The 24,931-nt window shown below is 41.2% G+C and overlaps 1 protein-coding gene across 1 annotated transcript in view; it reads left to right on the top strand.

Moving 5' to 3' along the window:
- LOC144695081 (poly [ADP-ribose] polymerase tankyrase-2) overlaps window positions 1-24,931 on the top strand; it is a 92,751-nt gene that overhangs the window by 56,844 nt on the left and 10,976 nt on the right. The window contains exons 14-19 of the mRNA XM_078565995.1: window positions 180-325; window positions 892-1,057; window positions 9,124-9,343; window positions 18,771-18,880; window positions 22,734-22,922; window positions 23,609-23,861. Coding sequence (XP_078422121.1) covers window positions 180-325; window positions 892-1,057; window positions 9,124-9,343; window positions 18,771-18,880; window positions 22,734-22,922; window positions 23,609-23,861 — 1,084 coding nt within the window. The remainder of the gene's footprint in view (window positions 1-179; window positions 326-891; window positions 1,058-9,123; window positions 9,344-18,770; window positions 18,881-22,733; window positions 22,923-23,608; window positions 23,862-24,931) is intronic.

The following is a 24,931-nucleotide window of genomic DNA, read 5'->3' on the forward strand; positions in this document are numbered from 1 at the left end:
TTCTTGCATATTGGAGTGTCACCTCCACATTTTAAATTTCCTGAAATTCCCATAGCTGTTTTACTGATTTGTAAAGATTGCAATGTACAATTGTTTTTGTATCTTTGCACTCTGTCCTCGGAGAACCGCAACTGTTTGAGAGTATATGTAAAATTGTCTAATGGTGCTCTTCGTTTTAGAAACTCTGCACACTTCAGAATATAAATTGCAGAGATATAGAAGGTCGTCAGTCTACTCCGCTCCACTTTGCTGCTGGCTACAACAGAGTATCCGTGGTGGAATATTTGTTGCGAAATGGTGCTGATGTTCATGCCAAGGACAAAGGGTAACATTTAGCTACGTTTTAATACTTCCTGCTTTTTAGAAAATTTTCTATGGCCTTAGTGATTCACAATATGGCATTTAAACTTGATTATATTGTAATTTAGGTGTTGGGGAGTTTTGACAGAAATTATAAATGAAGTAGTGAATGTAATAATTCAAATTACAAAATAGAACTGTTCAATTGCTGTTTCCTTTCTTATACGGACACACGTCTCTATTTCTCCTAGTCACTCGCAATGAAGTTTACCTGTTGGTTAATTGCACTATAAAAGAGGAGAAAGAGAGCAATGATAAAAGGAAATTTAACTATAAAATTAGATTATACACTGAAGAGACACTACTTAGGATAATTTCCAAATTCTGGTTCTAGGAACGTTTTGGAAGCCAGTATTGTAGCTGTGTAGTGAATGTAGAATTTTCGCACGAGGCTTGTGTTATTTTTTGCTAGTTTATAGTTGATCAAGATATTGTTGTGGCACTTGTAAGAGCAGTACTTATTCCACCATGATTTTTCAGACTTTTAGTTCTCTCATCATTATTTTGCCATTCCTTTTATCTCTCTTTCAGAGGATTGGTTCCATTACACAATGCGTGTTCCTATGGACATTATGAAGTAGCAGAGCTCCTTGTTAAACATGGTGCAGTGGTAAATGTAGCTGATTTGTGGAGGTTTACTCCTTTGCATGAGGCTGCAGCCAAGGGAAAATATGAAATTTGTAAACTTTTATTACTGGTAAGTAAGTCTGAGATAGAAAACTGGCCTAGATTTTTCTGTAGAAGTACCTGAGACTATCAGTGCTCACCATTATTAAAGAGTAAACCTGAAAGCAACTTCCAGTGACTACAAATACACAGTTAAACCCAAAAATCAAGAAGTTGCTGTCTGAGTTCCCCTGCTCCTCCACAAGTTGCTCTTACTCATCTCACTGAGGGATGGGGTATTCATATACATGAAGGGTGTGAAATTGTGGTACTTATCCACTGGATACCTACTAAATGTACTGGAAAGGGGTAGGGCTGTCTATTTAAGTGTAGAATTGCTGCAATTCAGCATTTCTGGTGCTGCAAATTAAATATGGAGTTTCATTCCTTAAGATTTTAATGTTGGAGATTTTAAAACTTGTATTTTTTTTGTCTTGTTTCATCTCTCACCTTAGTACTATCTTTCTTTCCCTCTTTTTTTTTTGCTTTCGGTTAGTAATTTGGCATTGAATTAACTAATCTAACAATTCCTCATTCACATTCTGTGTGTTTCAGAAATGATTCTGCCATTTGATTAAGGAGATGCACAGTTGCTTACCCTGTTTATAGTGCCAAATTCCCTGTAAAGAGCATGTCACTGATTTAGATTTCTGGTAGCCATAAGCGCCAGTACAAAAGCCTATAGAAAGTTCGTGGTCAAGAGGAAGAGTAATGACATGCTGGCCATTAAAATTGCAAGAAACTAAGAATGAAAAGCACAACCACCAATTAATTTGTTTTGAGCTGCAGTCATTGTTGCATAGGCAAATGCAAAATCAATTTGCAAAGTGCAATGTCCTGATAACCAAATAAGTTGGTGTTAGTGGAGGGAGGTATGCTTGCCAGTTCAGAGAACCACTCTTTCAGTAGCAATCCTTTGGATCTTTTGTATGTCAGCTGTCACTGAGTTGGTAGCACTGTCACCTCTGAATTAGAAGATTGTGGGTTTGAATCCCACTCCCGGACATGAGCACAACGATTGACGCTGGCACTCAAGTGCATTACTGAGAGAGTGCACTCCAGCAGGTAATCAATGCTGTGGTGAGATGTGGGCAGAAAGGCTACCTCTAGTGACACCACAACACTAGGGGGAGCACTTCCCTCATTGTGTTATTTTCCCACTTTCTTGCAAGCAAACACACCAGCAAAGCACAAATGCATCACTTTTCCCTACAGTGAGGCAAGTTTTTTATTCTTTCAAAGGATGTAGGTCTTGCTGACTAGGTCAGCATTTATTGCCCATCCGTAATTACTCTTGAGAAGATGATGGTAAGCTGTCTTCTTGAACCGCTGCAATCCATGTGGTGTAGGTTACACCCACAGTGCTGTTAGGAAGGGAGTTCCAGGGTTTTGACCCAGCAACAGTGAAAAAATGGCAATATAGTTCCAAGTCAGGATGGTGTGTGGCTTGGAGGGGAACTTCTAGTGAGTGGTGTTCCTGTGTTTCTGCTGCCCTTGACCTTTTGGATGGTGGAGGTTGCGGGTTTGCAAGGTGCTGTCAAAGGAGCCTTGGTGAGTTGCTGAGAATGCATCTGGCAAATGATGCACACTGCTGCCACTGTGCCTTGGTGATGGAGGGAGTGAATATTGAAAGTGGTGGATGGGGTGCTGTGAAGTGGGCTGCTTTGTCCTGGATGGCATTGAATGTTGTTGGAGTCGCACAAGTGGAGAGTATTCCATTGCACTCCTGACTTGTGCCTTGTAGATAGTGGGCAGGCTTTAGGAAGTCAGAAGGTGAGTTACTCACTGCAAAATTCCCAGCCTCTGACCTGCTCTTGTAGCCACAGTATTTATATGGTTGGTGCAGTTCAGTTTCTGGTCAAAGGTAATGCCCCCAGCATGTTGATAGTGGGGGATTCAGCGATGGTGATGCCATTGAATGTCAAGGGGCGATAATTGGATATTCTCTTTTTGGAGATGGTCATTGCCTGGCACTTGCATGGTGTGAATGTTACTTGCCACTTATCAGTCCAAGCCTGAATGTTGTCAAGGTCTTGCTGCATATAGCCAAGGGCTGTTTCAGTATCTGAGTCATGAATGGCACTGAACATTGTGCCAGCACTGACCTGCTGATGGAGGGAAGGTCATTGAAGCAGCTGAAGAGGATTGGGCCTAGGACACTATCCTGAGAAGCTCCTACAGTGATGTCCTGGGGCTGAGATGATTGACTTCTGACAGCCACAACCATCTGCCTTTGTGCTAGGTATGACTCCAACCAGTGGAGACTTCTCCCCCGATTCCCATTGACTCCAGTTTTGCAAGGGCTCCTTAATACCTTACGCTGTCAAATGCTGACTTGGTGTCAAGGGCAGTTACTCTCACCTAACCTCTGGAGTTCACCACTTTTGTCCATTTTTGGACTAAGACTGTAATGAGGTCAGGAGCTCAGCGGTGCTGGCAGAACCCAAACTGAATGTCGGTGAGCAGGCTATTGCTGAGTAAATGGCACTTGATAGCATTGTCAACGACACTTCTATCACTTTGCCGATGATCGAGAATGGACTGATGGAGTGGTAAACAAAAACAGAATTACCTGGAAAAACTCAGCAGGTCTGGCAGCATCGGTGGAGGAGAAATCAGTTAACGTTTCGAGTCTTCATGACCCTTCGGCAGAACTGAGTATAGTTAGGAGAAAGGTGAAATATAAGCTGGTCTAAGGTGGGGGGGGCGGGGGAAGAGAGAAGTTGAGGGTGTGGTAATTATGGAGATAAGCAAGCAGTGATGGGAGCAGATAATCAAAAGATGTCACAGACAAAAGGATCAAAGAGGTGTTGAAGGTGGTGATATTGTCTAAGAAAAGTGCTAATTAAGAATGGAAGACAGGATACTCAAGGTACAGCTCTAGGCTGGTGGCCCACGCATCCTCCCTCACGCCTTCTCCTCCTTCCCAGAAACATGATAGGGTCCCCCTTGTCCTCACTTATCACCCCACCAGCCTCCGCATTCAAAGGATCATCCTCCGCCATTTCCGCCAACTCCAGCATGATGCCACCACCAAACACATCTTCCCTTCACCCCCCCTGGCGGCATTCCGTAGGGATCGTTCCCTCCGGGACACCCTGGTCCACTCCTCCATCACCCCCTACTCCTCAACCCCCACCTATGGCACCTCCCCATGCCCACGCAGAAGATGCAACACCTGCCCCATCACTTCCTCTCTCCTCACCGTCCAAGGGCCCAAACACTCCTTTCAAGTGAAGCAGCATTTCACTTGCATTTCCCCTAACTTAGTCTACTGCATTCGTCGCTCCCAATGTGGTCTCCTCTACATTGGAGAGACCAAATGCAAACTGGGCGACCGCTTTGCAGAACACCTGCGGTCTGTCCGCAAGAAAGACCCAAACCTCCCTGTCGCTTGCCATTTTAATACTCCACCCTGTTCTCTTGCCCACATGTCTGTCCTTGGCTTGCTGCATTGTTACAGTGAAGCCAAACGCAAACTGGAGGAACAGCACCTCATCTTCCGACTAGGCACTTTACAGCCTTCCGGGCTGAATATTGAATTCAACAACTTTAGATCTTAAACTCCCCCTCCCCCCATCCCCACCCCGTTTCTCCCCCCCTCCCTTTTTTTTCAATAATTTATATAGATTCTTCTTTTCCCACCTATTTCCATTATTTTTAAATCTAAAACTAAAACTTTGTTAGTCTTTCCACCCCACCCCCCACTAGAGCTGTACCTTGAGTATCCTGTCTTCCATTCTTAATTAGCACTTTTCTTAGACAATATCACCACCTTCAACACCTCTTTGATCCTTTTGTCTGTGACATCTTTTGATTATCTGCTCCTATCACTGCTTGCTTATCTCCACAATCACCACACCCTCAACTTCTCTCTCCCCCCGCCCCCCCACCTTAGACCAGCTTATATTTCACCTTTCTCCTAACTATACTCAGTTCTGCCGAAGGGTCATGAAGACTCGAAACGTTAACTGATTTCTTCTCCACCGATGCTGCCAGACCTGCTGAGTTTTTCCAGGTAATTCTGTTTTTGTTCTGGATTTCCAGCATCCGCAGTAGCTTTTAGCTTTTTGTTTTTATCTCTGTTGGAGTGGTAATTGGCCGAGTTGGATTCACACCACGTGATATCAAGAAATGGGTGAAGGGATCGCTTAGCTCGCTCTATCGAATGTTGTCAGGGCTTTGCAATATCCAGTCAACCTGGTGAAGCTACAACACAGGACTACTTGCATGCCAAACAGCGAAGGCAGCATGCGATAGATTGAGCTAAGTGATCCCTTCACCCATTTCTTGATATCATGTGTGAATCAAATTGGCTGAAGACTGGCATCTGTGATGCTAAGAACCACCGGAGGAGGCCAAGATGGATCATCCACTCAGCGTTCCTGGCTGAAGATGGTTTCAAATGCTTCAGCCTTGTCTTTTGTACTAATGTGCTGGGCTCCCCCATCATTGAGGATGGGGATAATTATGGCGCCTCCTCCTCAAGTTAGTTGTTTATTTATCCACCAGCATTCACGACTGGATGTGGCAGGACTACATCGCTTATATCTGATCCATTGGTTGTGGGATTGCTTAGCTCTGTATATTGCATGCTGCCTTCGCTGCTTGGCATACAAGTAGTCCTTTGTTGTAGCTTCACCAGGTTGACATCTCATTTCTAGGTATGCTTGTTGCTGCTCCTGGCATGCCCTCCTGCACTCTTCATTGAATCAGGGTTGGTCTCTGATTGTAATGGTAGAGTGGGGGATATGCTGGGCTATGAGGTTAGAGATTGTGGTTGTATACAGTGCTGCTGCTGATGGCCCACAGCATCTTGTGGATGCTCTGTTTTGATTTGCTAGATCTGTTTGAAGTCTATCCCATTTAGCACAGTGGTAGTGCCACACAACATGATGGATGGTATCCTGAATGTGAAGGTGGGACTTCGTCTCCACAAGGACTGTGTGGTGGTCACTCCGACCAGAATTGCATGGAAAGATGCATCTGAGACAGGTAGATTTTTGAGGACGAGATAAAGTAGGTTTTTCCCTCTTGTTCGTTCCCTCGCCACCTGCCACAGACCCAGTCTAGCAGCTATGTCCTTTAGAACTCGGCCAGCTCGGTCTGTACTGGTGCTACCGAGCCACCCTTGGTGATAGACGTTATAGTCCCCCACCAAGAGTACATTCTGTACACTTGGTACCTTCACCTTTGGTGGTTCTTCAAGTGGCGTTTAGCATGATATCAGCTGAGGGGAGCAGTTGGCGATAATCAGCAGGAGCTTTCCTTGCCCATGTTTGATCTGATGCCATGAGATTTCATGGATTCTGGAGTCGAAGTTGAGGACTCCCAGGACAACTCCCTCCTGACTGTATACCACTGTGCCCTGCCACCTCTGGTGGGCCTGTCCTGCTGGTGGGACAGGGCATAAGCAGGGATAGTGATGGCGGTTTCTGGGGCATTGTCTGTAAGGTATGATTCCATGCATGTGTGCATGTCAGACAGTTGCTTGACTGATCTATGAGAGAGCATTGTCACTATAAATAATCACACTGCATGGCAATCACCTTGTTAAAGACAATTGCTGGTTAAACAGGTGATGGGCATTGATTATCCCATCTAAATAGAATAAAAAGAAACAGCTGGAACACTTTGTGTGGAAGCCACTTGGAAGTCAGGAGCACTGAGGAGTTGTCTTGAAAATAAACCAGCTTGAACCAAAAGACCAGCCTAGATTAACTCTTCCACCACAACCTCTTATTATGAATAACAAGCACTCCCAATATTGGCACAAGAGCGCAGATGTTAGTAAGGAGGTCTTTGAGCATCGACAGGGCTGGGTTTGCTGTTCATGTTTCCAGTGCCTAGGTCGATGCCTGGTGGTCTACCTGGTTTCATTCATTTTAGACTTCGGTTTGATACAACTGAGTGGCCTGCGAGGCCATTTCAGAAGTCAGTGAAGAGTCAACCACATTGCTGTGGACCTGGAGTCACATGTAGGCCAGAACAGGTAAGAACACAGATTCCCTTCCCTGAAGGACATTAGAGTGCACCTTGCAGGCAGCCAAATCCCTCTTCTGATTCTGGAGTTCACCTCTAGAACACTCACTCAGGCAGATGCCTATGTGGCCTTGGAGGAGGCGCACACAATGTCCGCTGCTATGCTAGAGGCCTTAAGTGCCCAGTCATAATAGACTGACTTGTGGGGCTGGATTTTTACCCAACTGGGATGACTTGGGAGCCGTTAAAAAATGACGGATTCTCAGCCCCATTCCTGGGGTTTCCAATTGTCAGGAATGCTTTTAAGGGTGCAGGCTGGTTCTGGTCAAAAGCCCATACCCTGCACTCCCTACCTGGCTGGCCCCGTTGCTGAGATGGGCATGTCCTAGTCCTCCGCAATTTTAATAGATTCAGGCCAGTTTTTCAAAGAATTGTGGTTCTCAGCACCTCACAGGTGTCATGAACCATCACCAATCAACTCCTATGGCCCCTCGTGCCCCCATGCCAATGTACGGCCCCAAACAATCTGTATGGCTCCTCATGCCCCAAAGCTATGTCATTTCCACCCCCATTCACCTGCTATACACTATATTGAAACAATCAGCACAATAGCAGCAGTTACATGTGTTTCAAAAAAGCTTTTTAAAAAAAAAAACAGCCATTCATAGTTTTCCACATTCTTAAAAGAAATGCCTTTTTTTGGGCTGTAGTAAAAAAAAAGTGTCAATCATTCGGACCCTTTAAAATGTCAATACCAGAAATTGCAAGCACATTAAATTTCTTAACCTTGTGTAAATAAACAGTTAAATTGACAGCATAGATCAGCAAGCCAGAGCTGTCAATCAAGTAGCTTTCCTTGGGGCTCAGTTGTTTCAACTGGTTAATGTATTTCTGGGCCGTCAGCCAAATCTCATTATGTATTCTTGGCTAAGAACCCAGACATCAATTAGAGTACTAAAACACCTGAGTCCCAGAGGAAACCTTGCTTGATTGGCAGCTCTGGCTCTCTGACCTATGCTGTCAGTTTCACAATGTTTATTTACACGAGGTTAAGCGGTTTCAAGTACTTGCAATTTCTGCTGTTTAATACTTTAAAATGTCTGGATGATTGACACTTTTATTGGGCTGTAGGAGGTTTTTTTCTTAGAATGGCTGTTTAGCTTTTTTTGCACACCCTACTGTCACTATCGGGCTAATTGCTTCTAAACAGCATATCATGGGCGAATGGGCATGGAAGTGCCATAGCTTGGCATGGGGTCGTGAGCGACCATAGGAATTGTTTAGGAGGGGGCGGGGGGAGATCTTAGGAGATGGATGGGGCATACCTTGTTGAGGGGAGCAGGAGGGGCCATAATTTTGGGCAGGCATCGATTAGCAAGGGGGCATGAGACACCATAGGGGTGGGTGGAGGGGCAAGAGGTGGCATAGATGGGGCATGGGGAGAGTGTGGGGTATGAGGGCTGGAGAGCCTTGCTGTTTTTACGTTTATCTGGGGCAAAGACCCACAGCACCAAGGTGGGCCTTTCACACAGTCCACCTCAGCACCCAGCAGCCTCTGTGACTGCCTCCAACTATTTTCCAGGATCGGCTGGCCTGACTGTAGCCACATTCAAACACCTCCCCCACCCCCACACACAATGAACATCTTGACATCTTGTCCTAGTGGGCACTTTCTCCTGCGGTGGGCGGAGCGAGCTGGGAATTTTCCCGATTCCCACTTCCAGCCTCAAGGGGAAAATCCAGCCCATAAACACTAATCACATTGATTTAGGTAGCATGATTCTCTTGGTTTTGTTGGGACTGTGTGACGTTGGCATCTTTTAGTTGGATTGCACAATCTGTTTCTACATTGTATTAGTAGTGTATTTCTGTGCGCTGGTTTTGTTGGCTCCAGTTTTGATCATGTTACTATCTTCTTTGCACATGCATTCAGTTTGTCCATGCGTAAAAAGGCATTCAAACAACAGAGTCAGGAGTTACAGTGGGGGGGGAGAAAATGTTAGAGAAGATAGAATGGAAACAGTTGTGTGGTTGAATTTTTAAGTTAATGAATTCTTCTGGTTTTTGAACAATTTCCGATCATGTACTCATTGATAATTTTGATTAAATTACTAGCATGGTGCTGATCCAACCAAGAAGAACCGGGATGGAAATACTGCCCTCGATCTGATAAGGGAAGGAGACACAGACATTCAGGACTTGCTGAGTGGAGATGCTGCTTTACTGGATGCTGCAAAGAAGGGTTGTGTGACCAGGGTGAAAAAGTTGTGTACAACAGACAATGTTAACTGTAGAGACACACAGGGCAGACATTCAACAGCTTTGCATTTAGCAGGTCTGTTTTCATCAATTCTGTACTGTGTTTTCTGTGCATGTGTGAAGTATCGCAGAGATGCTGCTAATTACAAGCTTTGGGGAAAATTTGAAATTTCACATTAAGTTTACACCTTCACAATCAATAATTCAGAATTGGTTACATCAGTACCAATGATATAGATAGAACGATGAGTCCTGCAGGAAATTTTAGGGAGCTAGAAAGGAGATTTGCAAGCAGGACTCCAAAGACAGTAATATCCAGTGAGTATAAAAATCAGAGGATAGAGCATATCAAAAGATGGCTGAAGAGATGGTGTGGGAGGGTGGGCATTAGATTCCTAGGGCATTGGGACCAGTTTTGGGGGAGGTGAGACTTAAGCTGTACAGGTCACACCAAAAAGAATTGGGATCAATGTCCTTGTTGGACAGTTTGCTCATGCTGATGGGAAGGGCTTCAACTAAGCAGGGGAATAGGAACCAGGGTGTAAAATTGGATGGGAGAAAAATGGTGAACAAAGATTGGGAGAAGCTGATTGTACTAGAGTAAGAAATAGCAAGATATTAGGCAGAGTCAGACTAAGAGGGAATACAATGAGGTCAAGATTAGGTTTACAGTGCATGGATGCAAACACAAATGTAAATAAGGTTGGTGAGCTGCAGGTGCAAATAGCCACATGGGAATATGATGAGGTGATAACAGAGACTTCAAAAAAGGGCAGACTAGATACTAAATATTCATAGATAAAAGGTGTTCAGGAAAGAAAGGGAAGCAAAGAAAGGAGGAGTGGTAGCAGTATTGATTGAGGAGAATATTACATTGCTGGAGACAGAAGATGTCCTAAAGGGGTCAAGAACAGAATCTGTTTGGTTAGAGTTAAGAAACAGTAGAGGTATCATTGCACCTCTGGGTGTATTCCATAGGCCGCCAACTATTGGGAAGATAATAGAGGAGCAAATTTTCAGGACAATTACAGAGAAGCGCAAAAACAATAGGGTAGTGATAATGGAGGGCTTTAATTTTCCTAATATAAATTGGAAAAGCAATGGTGTAAAAGGCAGAAGAGGGGTGAGAATTTCTGAACTATATTCAGGAGAATTTTCTTGATATGTTTCTGGCCCAACAAGGGAGGAGGCATTGCTGGATCTTGTTCTGGGGAATGAGATGGGACAAGTGGATCAAATATTAATAGGGAAACACTGGAGAACAGTAATCACAGTATAAGGTTTAAATTAACCACTGTAAAGGAAAAAGAACAATGGGTTGCCTTTAAAGAGGAGATGGTTCATTTACAGTCAAGGTACATTCACACGAGAGGGAAAGGTAGGACAATCAAAGCCAGATTCCTTGGATGAAAGAGGTAGAGTGTGTGATGAAGCAGAAAAATGATGTGGGCCAGGAGTAAGGGGGGGTGGGGGGGGATGGTGGGGGTGCGCAGGGAAGCAACTTGATGCAAGTGACAGCCATGCTGAATATAGAAAGTTCAGAGGGGAAGTTGCTAAAGAAATTAAAGGAAAAGAAAGATATGATTGAGACTGGCAGTTAACAAAAAGTTTTCTATAGTCAAAGGCTAGTAATGGGGGAGGCGATGGTGTAGTGGTATTGTCGCTGGACTAGTGATCCAGAGACCCAGGGTAATGCCCTGGGGACCCAGGTTCAAATCCTGCCGCAGTAGATGGTGGAATTTGAATTCAATAAAAATCTGGAATTAAAAATCTAACGATGACCATGAAACCATTGCTTTTTGTTGTAAAAACCCATCTTTCCTTTAGGGAAGGAAATCTGGCCTACGTGTGACTCCAGACCCACAGCAGTGTGGCTGACTCTTAAATGCCCTCTGCACTAGAGCAACTAGGGTAATAGTGGCCAGCGAGGCCCACATCCTACGAATGAATAAAAAAATAGGATGGGTGGAGATTATTAAGGACTAAAATAAGGATCTACACATAGAAACAAAGGCATGTTTGTATTACAGAAGGAGGCCATTTGACATTCGACCCATCAAGTCTGCACTGGCTCTCAAAGAGCATTCCACCTAGTTCCACTCTTCTGCCTTGTCCCCGTAACCTTGCATATTCTCTCTTTTTAGGTAACAATCCAAATCTCTTACTGCCAATTATTTTGAATCTCTTGTTGTTCTCTTGAGTGGGAACAGTTTCTCACTATTTATTCATACCCCTCAGGATCTTGAATACCTCTATCGAGCCTCCTCTCAGCCTTCTTTTCTCCAAGGAAAAGTGTCCCATCTCTCCAATCTATCCTCATAACTACAGTTCTTTATCGCTGGAACCATTCTTGTGAATCTACTCTGTGTACTCTCCAAAGCCTTCACATCCTTTCTCAGGTATGGCGCCCAGAAAGAGATGTAGTACTCCAGATGAGGCCTAACTAGTGTCTTCTACAACTTCAATATGACCTCATTACCCTTGTACTCAGTGCCCCTGTTAGTAAAGCCTAAGATACTATATGTTTTATTAACTGCTCTCTCAACATGCCCTGCCATTTTCAATGACCTATGTACGTATACACTGAGGTCCCTCTGTTCCTGCACCTCCTTTAGAGGCTCTCCCTTTATTTTATACTGCCTCACCATATCTTTCCTGCCAAAATGAATCACCTGTCACTTCTCTGCATTGAACATCATCTGCCACTTGTCTGCCCAATCCACCAACATGTCTATGTCCTTTTAAAGTTGAAGACTATCCCCATCAAGTTGACAAAGTTTCCAATCTTCGTATCATCTGTAAATTTTGAAATCATGCCCTGAACACCATAATCTAGGTCATTAATATACATCAGGAAGAGCAAGGTCCCAACACTGACCCCTGGGAAATCCACTACAAACCTTCCTCCATTCTGAAAAACAACCATTTATCACTACTCTGTTTCCTGTCACTCAGCCAATTTCTTATCCAAGTGCCTACTTCACCTTTTATTCCATGACCTAGAATTTTGCTCACAAATCCATTGTTTTGGCACTGTATCAAATGCCTTTTGAAAATCCATATACACCACATCAACAGCATTTCCCTTATCCAACTACTCTGTTACTCCCTCAAAAGACTCTAAGTTAGTTAAACACAATTTCCCCTTAATGATTCCATGCTGGTTTTGCTTAATTATCCTGCACTTGCCTAAATGGCTATTGATTTTATCCCGTACTATAGTTTCCAGAAGTTTCCCTACCACTGAGGTCAAACTGATCTGTGGTTGCCAGCTTTATCCTTGCATCCCTTTTTGAACAAGGTTATAAGATTCGCAATTCTCCAGCCCTCTGGCACTTCCCCTGTGCCTAAGGAAGACTGGAAGATTATCACTAGTGCGTCTACAATTTCCACTCTCTCTTCCCTCAGTACCCTTTGGATGCATCTCATCTGGTCCTGTTCTTTTTTCTATCTTAACACCACCTTCCTCTCGATTATAAGTTCTTCTAGTGTACCAGTTACCTCGTCTCTTACCTCGGCCTAGGTAGTGTCCTCTTCCTTGGTAAAGGTAAATGCAAATTACTCACTTATTACTTCAAAGGAGGCAGGAGAAATAGCGGAGGTGCTGAACAAGTACTTTGCGTCCGTCTTTTTACAAAGAAAGAAGATGCTGCTAAAGTCATAGTGAAAGAGGAGGTAATTGAGATACCGAATGGCTAACATTGACAAAGATGAGGTGTTAGAAAGGTTGGTTGTGCTCAAAGTTGATAATTCACCAAGACCAGATGGGATGCATCGAAGAATGCTGAGGGAAGCAAGAGTGGAAATTGCAGACGTACTCTGCAGTCCTCCTTGGAAACAGGTGGTGCCAGTGGGCTGGCAACTTCAGAAGGCGGCGTGAAAAATAAACACAGAAACTGTTTAATCTTGATGGTGGAAAAGCTTTTAGAAATGATAATCTGGGACAAAATTAACAGTCATTTTAACAGGTGTGGATCAATTAAGGAAAGTTAGCACAGATTCATTAAAGGCAAATTTTGATTAATTTGTTTTGAGCCTTGATGAGGTAGTAGAGAGGGTTGATGTGGATAATGTGGTTGATACGTTTTTGGACTTCCAGTAGATAGGTTGCCACATAATAGACTTGCCAGCAAAGATGATGTCTGTAGAATAAAAGGGACAATTGCAGCATGGTTACGAAGTTAGCTGAGTGGCAGGAAACAGTAGTGGTGAAAGTTTGATTTTCCAGATTGAAGGAAGGTATGCATTGGGTTTCACCAGGGTTTGGTACTGGGACCACTTTTCTTAATCTGTATGAAAGACCTAGACTTGTGTACAGGGCACAATTTCAAACTTTGTAGATGACACAAAATTTAGGAGTATTGTAAAGTGTATAGAGAATAGACCTCAGGAGGACATAGGCAGGCTGGTAGAGTGGGCAAAAGCATTGCAGATTAAAATTAATGTGGGGAAGTGTGAAGTGATTCATTTTGGTAGGAAGAATGAAGTGACGCAATATACAAATAAAGAATATAATTCAAAAGGGGGTTGTAGGAACAGACGCCTAGGATTAAATGCACAAATCATTGAAGGTTCCAGGGCAATGTGAGGAAGCGCTTTATAAGGCTTTATAAATATGGGCATAGTGTACAAAAGCATGGAAGTTTTGTGAACCTTTATAGTACAATGGTTCAGCCTCAACTGGAGTATTGTGTCTAAGTCTGGACACTGCACTTCAGAAAAGATGTGGCAGCTTTAGAGGGTGCAAAGATTTGCCAGATTAGTTCCAATGTTGAGGGACTTCAGTTACATGGAGAAATTTGAAAACTGAGTTGGTCTTGTTAGAGAAGAGAAGGTTGAAAGGAGATTGGATAGAGGTGCTCAAAATCAAGAAGGGTCTAGACATAATACATAGGCAGAAACCTTTCTCATTGGCAGCAGGATTGAGAAACAGAGGATACTAATTTATGGTGATTGGTGAAAGAACTAACAGCAGACTGAGGAAATACTGTTTTGTACAGTGAGTGTTAGGAACTATAATGCATTACCTGAGTATATAATAAAGACAGATTCAATTGTGACTTTCAAAAGGGAATTGGATAAACACCTGAAGAGAGAATTTTCAGGCCTGTGGTGAAAAGGCAGGGAAGCCAAGTTGCTCTTGCAAAGAGCCAGTATGAATGCTACAGGCCAGTGGCCTCCTTAGGTACTGCAATCATTCTCTGATACGTTAAGTTTCTAGATATTTCAGAAGTATAATTGTGTTTCTTAACCACAATCCCTAAAGGCTACCTATCATTTTCAACAAATTTGAAGTGTAATTTTTTCTCCCAAGACTTTCTTCAAAGTTGCTTTAACCATTTTCCCATGTCTGCATTTCTTCAGATTTTACATGCACCTTGAGGTGCTGTATAGCCTGCTTTAGAACTGACAAAGCACTCCAGGTAAAGGAAGTTGTCAACCATTATAATAGTTAATTTTTGAAATGAGCATGGCAAGAGCTATTCTTGCAGGTCACTGGCCTGGATTTTCTGTCGGCGGGTGGAGCTTTGACAGCAAACTGTGTCAGTGTTTGTAGTAGTTGCCTCTGAAACTGACCGCAACTTAAGGATTTAGTGCATTGGCAGTTTACCATGGAAATTTGAAAGTTACGGTCTGTTACTCACTGCCCTGCCACAAGCTGTGCTGTGATCTTCTCCCCGCCACACCCCCCCCGCCCCCCCCACCCCACCACCACGACCACCACCAAATTCAGAGCCAGCAACCAGTGAAATTGGTTAAGGTAATGAGCTTCCCTACTGCGCTTTGTCGCTGTTAGAAAGTCAATTTAAAAACCTTGCCCAATCAGGTGTAACTTGAATTTTTAATGATGATGCGAATAATAACTATTGCCGAACAACAGATCTGGTCGTGAACAAATAATTTTAAATTTGTGGAGTATTGCTAAATGTCTCCATTATGATTAATTACTAGATTTTTAAACCATTTTTTAAAGTTTTTCTCAATGTTTCAGGTTCTACCTTCACCCCATGTTTATGCCCAAATCTTTATTTTTCTATGTAAAATTTTAAGAGTGATTTAATTTTAGTACTTTACATTTCCTGGTTGGCTGTCTGAGAGAATTCTTTATTGTGATTAGCTGCTTGAGCAACTTGTAGCTCCATGTTAGGAATCCTTGTTGGAGAACACTGCAACCAACTGCAGCAAGAGAAGCTCACATTCCTGCCACAAGAAGTCACGAGATTTCTTGTGCTTTCTTTGAGGTGAATGGTGTGTGTGCTCTTCCTTCACTATTGACCACAAACTCCAGGACATCATGTCCTCTGTCAATAATGAATCTTTAATCACTTTGAAGTGGATTATATAGGGCTTCCCACAGTAATTTGTGATTCATGTCATGTTAATTCCTTTTAGATTTAGAAGCAGCATTTGGATTTGATGGGCCCATAAGTATTCCACTAACAATGCCCTGCCTGATACTTGAGAATGGAGCATTTTGGCTGTGGTCAGTGTATTGGTCATCTTAACTTAAAAGAGAGACTGAATGGCTGGGGCACTTAGGACCTGATAGAGTTCTTTAAAATTATGGGAGGATTAGATGGGGTAGGTATAGGTGGTTTTTACTTATGGAGGAGTCCAAAATAATGGGCCATAAATATGAGAGAGTGATAAATCCAATAAGGAATTCAGGAGAAATCTTTCCTCAGAGTGAGAATCTGGAACTCGCTACCACATGAATTGCTTAATGTGCATAGCCCATAGATCCATTTAAGGGAAATCTAGATCAGTATGAAAGAGAGAAAGGAATATGTTGATATGTTGATAGGGTGAGCTGAAGTAAATAGTGTGGGAGGAGACTCATGGTGCATATATACCAGCAGAGACTGGGCCAAATGACCTTTTTCTGTGCTGTAAATTCTATGTAACGTAAACGAAAAATGGGAGTGTGTATATCTTGAAGCCAGCTTTTCATCTTGAAAATTGTCAAGTATGAATTGCCATAAACCTGCCCATCTTCTGTGCAATTGTTATCCATATACGTAGTTAATTTTAAACATACATACTGTGCATAGAATTTTCTGTTAAATTTGAGTCATAGAATCATTTATGGTGCAGAAGGAGACCATTCAGCCCATCAAGTCTAAGTTGGCTCCCTGTGGAGCAATCCAGCCAATCCCATTTTCCTGCTCTAACCCATAGCCCTTCAAACGTCCATCCAATTTCCTTCTAAAATCATTGATCGTCTCTGCTTCCCCACCTTCATGGGCAACAAGGTCCAGATCATTACCGCTAGCTGCGGTTTTTTTAAAAAAAAGTCTTTCCTTCCTCACAACCCCTGCATCTCTTGCCCCAAACCTTAAATCTGTGTCCTCTCATCCTTGTACATAAGCTATTGTGAACAACTTTTCCTTGTCTACGTTATCTAAACCTGTCATCATCTCGGGCACCTCTATCAAATCTCCCCTCAATCTCTTTTCTCCAAGAGAACAACCCCAACTTTTCCAACCTAACCTTGTAGTTAAAATCCCCCACCCCTGGAACCATGGTAAATCTCTTCTCCCTTTCAAGGTCTTTCACATCCCTGCAAAAGTGTGGTGAGCAAAGCTGGATGCATTACTCTAGTTGTGACCTAATCAGGGCTTTATAAACATTCAGCATAATTTCCCTGTTTTTGTACTTGATGCCTCCATTTATGAAACCCAAGATTCCATATGCTTTGCTAACCACTCTTAATATGTCCTGTTAACTTGAAAGATCTATGCACATGCACCCACAAGTCCCTTTGTTCCTGCACACTCTTTAGAACTGTGCCATTAAATCTGTTTTGCGCCTCCTCCTCCCTTCCTCTAAAATGCATCTTCTCTCACTTCTCTATTAAATTCCATCTGCCACTTGCCTGCCCATTCTGCTAGCCTAAATATGTCCTGTAGCAGTTGATTAGTATCATCCTCCCTGTTTTACCACTCCTCCAAGTTTGGTATCATCAGCAAATTTTGAAATTTTGCTCCGTAATCCAATATCCAAGCTATTTATATATCAAAGAAAGCAGAGGCCCGAGCACTGACCTTTGGAGATCACCACTGTTTCTTTCCTCCAGTCTGAAAAATAACCATTTTCCACAGATTCCTGTTTTCTGACAAAGGCAATTCTTTTATTCAAGGTGACATCCTTCTATTTCATGAGCCACAGTTTTGTTAACGAGCTTTTTATATGGTACTTTGTTGAATACTTTCTTAAAATGTTTTCTAAAAATCTATATAGACAGCATCCATTGCATTCCCTTCAACCTTGTCTGTTACTTCAAAAACTTCAATTAGTCAAGCACAATCTGCCTATTACAAATGCGTGCTGGTCTTCCTTAATTAACGCAAACCTTTCCAATTATTCCTTGATAAAATTTCCTCCCTGATGTCTTATTGATGTGAATGTTGTCATGCTTCAATAATGGGGAACGCAACGACAATTTATGTAATCAATAGGAGTCCAAACTGATCAAGGCACAGTAAGATATATAAAGTTCACAATAGCGCGTATTACAAATATAAATTGTACTCGTTATTTCAGAAACGTAATCTTATCTCAAGGTTCAGATAAGAGTTAGACATTGTTCACCTTCCCACTTGAACCTTCCAAATTCAGATTATTGCTTTGTAATCATTCTGAGAAATCCACTTTTCTCTAATAGATACTTAATGGGATGCCATTGTGAACAGTATTTGTGCTAGAGGGGAAATTTTCTCTTGTGTATTGGCAGTCTGAGCCCTGCATGCAATTTTTCATCGTTAACTTTGTGGGTTGTGTTAGTAAGTGAGCAGCTCACTTCAATGGATTGCCCAAATATTTCATTTAGATGATTGTGATATAAAATACAGGAGTAAGAGAAATTATCTATTGCGTTTAGACTTGCCTATTATAAATGTAGTTTTCAAAACAATTTGGCATTATATAAAGTAGATGTCATATCATCTCCTAATATTTTGTCCACCAGACTGATAATTAGAAGTTGCAGGCAGGTACAATTCCAATAATTGTGCGTTTTAATGAGTTAGCCTGGAGCAAGTTTGAATTTTTAGTTACATATGCTAACAGTGCTGATGTTTTCTTGATGCAAACTAACGTTAAAGTGACATTTCCTAATTTGGCTTCTACCTAATATCAAGATTCTAAAACGCAATTTGCTTAATAGACAAATTAGTATAAATTGTCATTCTCGCTTCCATATCTAAATAAATGATGCAAATTAGATGCAAATTTGTAGCCCCATAAGGCATGAATATCAAAACTTTAGTAGATCATCTAAATTTAGCTAGAAATAGTCGATGTGCATTTGTCAAGTTAAAATTACTGCAATAAACCTGAAAAATACATTATTTTGCTTGAAACTGCAGTAAAAACATGAACATGCTACAAATTAAATCTAGCCTATGTGGATTTCTAAATGCTGACATAATTTTATTCTTATATATAATGGTACATTGTTGTGAAGAACTTTTTGTTCTGATTTACTGTGGTATGTCTAACAGCTGGATACAACAATCTAGAAGTTGCAGAGTATTTGCTACAACATGGTGCTGATGTGAATGTTCAAGACAAAGGTGGACTGATTCCTTTACATAATGCTGCTTCGTATGGGGTAAGATGAAAGTACAGTATTAACTTCATTGGCTCGCTCAGTAATGAAAACTGATCAAGTTGATTAAGTACTGTGCCTCCTCATGAAGGAGCACAATATCTGCTTCAGTGTCAGTGTGAAGCTATTTAAGGGTATTTATTTAGGATGTTCACCTGTTTAAATAGAAATGTTTTTCCTCTCTTTCCGCCCCCCCCCCCCCACCCCCCCCCCGCCTCTCTCTCTTTGCTTTTGGTTATACTACATGGATTAAGTCTCCCCATGGATGGCTAAGCAATCAAGTTGTGCTAGGTTAGCTCCAGCTTCTAATGCATTTCATAATGTAAGGATGTGATGCATTGAAATCGTCCTATGTTTATATTTGTTGAAACTGTCCTATTTTTCGTTGACAGATGTTTAACATGGGGGTGGGGCATGGAGGAGCAGCACTTAATTAAACCTGAATTCTTACTGTAATTATATAGGGCTGGAGTACTGTGTATAGTTTTGGTATCCTTCAAAGAAGAATATATATGCCCTAGATGGGGTGCAACATAGATACATTAGATTGATTTCTGGGATTAGCATGTTGTCCTATGAGGAAAGATTGATTAGAATAACCTATATTTTCTGGAGTTTAGAAGAATGAGAGTTGATCTCACTGAAGTGTGTAAGATTCTGAAATAACTCGACATGGTAGATGCTGAAAGACTATATGGTTTAGTCCTGCTCCGATTTCTTATGTCACTTCATATCTAGTGCAAATTTCACGATCAAGCTCTTTTATATATTCCATCTTCTACCCTTTCTCATCCCTAACCCCATGAAAATTGCAAGAATAACAAGTCATCAGGAGCAATTTCATCATGACCCAGCATGAGAGTCTCCTTGTCAATGTTGCTGCTCTATTTAAGAAGGTTAAAGGACATAAGCCAAGAAATTGAAGGCCTGTTATTCTAAAATCAGTTGTGGGGAAGTTAATAAACACTTAATTGGGGCAGAGTGACTGAACATTTGAACAAATGTAAACTGATAGAGAGAACCAGCACAGATTTTCAAAGGGTAAGTTATGTCCAATGAAACTGGTTGAATTTTTTGAGGAGGTAGCCAAAGTTGGTAGATAAAGGATTATATATATATAGATATTGTTTATATGGACCTCCAGAAGGCACTTGACAAGGTTCCATATAAGGAACGTAGCAGAAATGAAAGCACATGGAATTTTGATTTGTATTGGTTTAGATAGGAAATTGGTCAGGAGAGAGTAGGGGTAATGGGTAAATGTACTCAGGTTGGCAAACTATGACTAGTGGTGTCTGCTAAGGATCTTTACAGGGGGCACAGCTTTTCATTATATTTTATAAATGATTTGTATGAAGAAATACAAGCTTACTGACAATATTCAGTTAGATAACAGATAAAAGCAAAAAGTTCCAACAGAATGTTAGTGTGCAAAACCGTGGCAAATGGAGTTCATTGTCATTTAGGTCATTCACTTCTTAAGAAAGATAGATCTGAGTACTTTCTAAATGGCAAAGCTTGGAACTGTGGATGAGCAGGCAAGTTTAGGGTCCAAGTACAGAAATAACTAAAAACTAGTGGTCTGCATAAATAATTAAAAAGGCAATAAAATAGTGGTTTTTCTCCCACAGGGGCTGGAATACAAAGAGATGCAAGTTATGCTAATCTGTACAGAACTCTGGTTTACGTGCAATCTGGAGGACTACATTTAGTTATAAGCACCACATCTCAGAAAGGATGTATTGACCTTGGAAAGGGTGCAGTACCAATTCACCAGAATTTGTTAAATTATAAGTCAGGTTACATAGGCTAAGATTGGATTTCTTGAATATAGAAGATCTAGTTGAGGTGTTTCAAATGATTAATGGATTTTAAGAGAGTAGACAGAATCCAGAACAAGGGGATATGACCTTAAAATTCAGGGGTAATGTCAGAAAGCACTACTTCACGCACACACTGTCAAAGAAATTCTTCCCAAAAAAACTCTTGATAGGGCAATTGAAAATTTCAAAGAGTTGCTATGTGCCTTTTAGCAAAGGGTTGCATAACCATGGTGGATGGATGGAGTTAAGATACAGATGAGCCATGATATAATTGATATAATTTTAATTGAATGGTGGAACAGGTTTGAAGAACTGAGTTCCCATGATTGTGCTACGATTTGTGCACATATGTTCCATGCAGTGCAAAAAAGATTTGTACAGCTTCATGGTGATCCCCAAGCTGGACAAAAGTTTCAAGCCTGGTGCTGACTTTAGTCAGCAAGGATTAATAAGTATGCATTAGGTAAAAATCTGACTATCACAGAATCTTTACAGTGCAGAAGGAGGCTATTCCATTCATCGAGTCTACACTGGCTCTCTAAATGAGCACTAGTCCCACTCCCCTGCCTTATCCCCATAACCTTGCACATTCTTTCTTTTCAGATAGCAATCCAATCTCCTTTTGAAACCTCGATCAAACCTGCCTCTCACGAAGTTCATCCCAGACTCCAACCACCCTCTGGGTGAAAATATTTTTCCTCTCACCACTTTTACTCCTTTTGCCAATTATTTTGAATCTGCGCCTTCTATTTCTTGATGCTCCCTTGAGTGGGAATAGTTTCTCACTATTTACCCTGTCCATGCCCTTCAGGATCTTGAATACCTCTATTAAGTCTCGTCTCAGCTGCCTTTTCTCCAAGGAAAAGAGTCCCAAGCTCTCCAATCTATTCTCATAGCTACAATTCTTCATCCCTGGAATCATTCCTATGAATCTCCTCTGTACTGTCTACAATGCCTTCACATCCTTCCTCAAGTATGGTGCCCAGAACTGGGCGTAGTACTCCAGCTGAGGCCTAATTCACTTGGTATGACAGTATGGCACTTGGCATATATGCTTTTGAAACTATAATGACAATTATAATTTATTAATCAATCCAACAGATCCTTCAGCTATTTTAACTAGTAAAGGTGATTAGAAGTAAGAGGCAAAGGTAATAAAACTCCAGTTTGAGGTTCTGTTATCAGTGGTATGTTTCACTGCCTAGTGCTGACCTGGGCAAAAACAGGAAGCATTTTGATATTTTGCTGCCAACAAAAGGTATAATTTGATAGGGAAGCAGGATCCCTTAATCCAACAAGGCTCAATATGATTGCTTAAAAATTGTGACATGGATAGTGATTTAAGCTAGATGAGTGATATTCACCATCATTTTGGTCACCTGGAATCTCCTTTGACTCATTCCAACATTCCCAGAAAAACCTCTTTTGGGATCATTCATTAAATATTCTTACGTGAATGTGTTAGTTATATTCATTGGTTGAAAGTAAAATGAGGGAATGAGCCTACTTTATAGCTCATGGATATTAAAAAAGACAGGCTTGATGGTCAGGTGTCTATGTTCTTAGAGACTGGCACCCTGAGTTTTTTTCCTATGGGCTATCCTGGGTGAAATCATTATTCAAGTAATGAGCAGACCTCAGTTTGAAGGCAATGACCACTAAAGCATCAGTGAATCAAGGGGAACAATGGAGGTCTAATTACAGCATGCTACTAACCAGTGCATGATCCAGATTTTTTCGTAAATGCAAATGTAGCTATGGTTTTTTAAAAATGTATTTTTCTATTGAAAGAAACATAATACATTGTACCCCCTTTATCACAATACCAAACATTTGGAAAGAAAGGGGAAATGTCTGGAAGGAAGCCAATTAGGCCAAACTTGTTAAAGTTTAATGCTTTTGCTTTGTGCACTGAATTCTCATACATACTGTTGTCTGCCATGGATAGTGCGAGCACCCATCAAATACTGCACTCTTTGTTTTATTTAATTTTGAAAAAAACTGTAATTAACATGTAATTTTCTTGATTCTAGCATGTGGATGTAGCAGCAATGTTGATAAAGTACAATGCTTGCGTAAATGCAACAGACAAATGGGCTTTCACTCCCCTTCACGAAGCAGCCCAGAAAGGGCGGACACAACTGTGTGCGCTATTACTAGCACATGGAGCTGACCCCACTATGAAAAATCAGGAAGGGCAAACACCGTTAGACTTAATAACTGTAAGTATTCTATTAAGATAAAGTTATTAAAACACATTTTGAAATTCCTGTGATGTTACCTTTTTAAATGATCATTTATATTAAAAATTGACTAAAAATGAAATAATTCCATTATGTGCTTGTTTCCATTATATATTTGATAAAGCAGAGTATATTTTTACATTTTGTTTTTCTTGGCTAACTGGAACTACATGGCAGTATTAACTCATATGATTGGTACTCATGGTGTCAGTACAATTAATATTTTATCTTACTAAACTTAATCATGTTTCAGTAGGTTTCTATAGGGTTTTTAAGCATCATGGTTTACTGTTTCATTTAAGCAATTTTATGATAGATGGTATCTGTTTCCTCTAGATAAAACATTTATTGAAAAAAGTTTTTGCTGCGGAGTTATTCAGCAGAAAGAAGTGTTTTTAATGTATAACTTTTTCTTTACGAATTTTGACCTGATTTGCAGTAATTGGTCAAAGTAAGAACAATTTCCTTGACAGCAGAATGGGTTTCTCCATTGCTCTTGTTTTAAAAATAACTATAATATTTGTCTGAAATGTCTGGCCAATAGATGGACCGCCCTCCCATAAGCTAACTTTATCAAAGCCTGAGCTTTATACTGGGGAAATTTGCCATTTGAATTGAATAATAGTTTGGAGTAATGTATTTTTTAAATTGCCATCTATACACAGGCAGATGATGTTCGAGCCTTGTTGATTGCTGCAATGCCTCCTTCTGCATTGCCATCTTGCTACAAACCTCAAGCTGTTGTCATCAATGCTTCCCAAACAGGACCTGCAGCCTCTTCAATGCCCTCTGTTCCATCAACTCCAGCAAACCTGTCTGCTGCAAGTAGTCTAGACAACCTTACAACTAGTTTTTCTGAACTAGCTTCCACCAGCAGGGTGTGTAGTGCAGAAGGAATTGCGAGTTTGGAGAAAAAAGGTAAAGGAGTTTCAGTTTAATTAATTTAATTTTAAGTAATCAATAGAGCCTTATATGATATGCTCATTTTCTCTGGAACTGGCTCATATTTGAACGTCAAGACCTACTTGTTGCTACCATTTGTGGGAAGATAATACCCCAGATCGGTATTGAATACTCTTATAATCCTGTTAGGGACCATTAACATTTAAGAAAGAAATCCAAACACCCAGTTATCAACTGACAAGCTACGCCACAAGCCTTCATGTTTTTTAACGGAATCAAATTTTATTGTGTACATTTTTAAAGAGAAATTAAAGCAAGCACTGTTAACTTAACACTATAGCTTAGAGAGATCTATGCTATAAACTCTGTTCTACTTTCTATTTCCCCCTAGAGTTCCCTCATCTTACAAAATCTTTACGGTTCTTTCACTTTTCCTGGGACCAACTCAAAAGGTATATCACCGCTGGCCAGAAATCACTGATTTATCTTCAGTGTTCTAGCTATGCACCAAGGAACAAGTTTTCATGGGGGACCTTCCATCAACTTTTGGCTAAGCAACCCTACAATTTCTTTATCAACCTCATGACTCTGGATTCCACAGCTCGAGCATGGGCCTCCCTGTGACTCTTCGCAGTGCCTTAAACATCAGAAAACACCCTTGAGTTCCAATAACCCACTGCTATGGTTTCAAACTGCAACTAAGCTGATTACTTCCAGAATTCAAACTGCAACAAGGTTAACTGCCTTTTATTGAGGATTACTATGGATTTCTCCCTTTAGCTTCCAGCTAAACAAATCTTCCAGTTGCTTTTCCCCTTCCAACTTTGTCTTTGTTTTGAATATCAGCTCCCAACCTCAGCTGCGTCATGAGCAGTAGATCTAGCATTTACTCTACTTCTGGTGTAGGTCTGGCTTTATCTCTCAACTTCCAAGGAGCTACAAGCTACATAAGACACACAGCTGGCACAGACTCTTAGCTGTGTCTCCCAAACAGTTTTGCATGCTGGCTATGCTCTAACCTAATTCACAGAGATAATTCAGATCAAAGAATCTCACTAAACTCCATCCATCTCCATGGCAATGTG

The sequence above is a fragment of the Cetorhinus maximus genome, chromosome 20 (genome assembly GCF_964194155.1).
Source record: "Cetorhinus maximus chromosome 20, sCetMax3.hap1.1, whole genome shotgun sequence".
Classification (NCBI taxonomy): domain Eukaryota; kingdom Metazoa; phylum Chordata; class Chondrichthyes; order Lamniformes; family Cetorhinidae; genus Cetorhinus; species Cetorhinus maximus.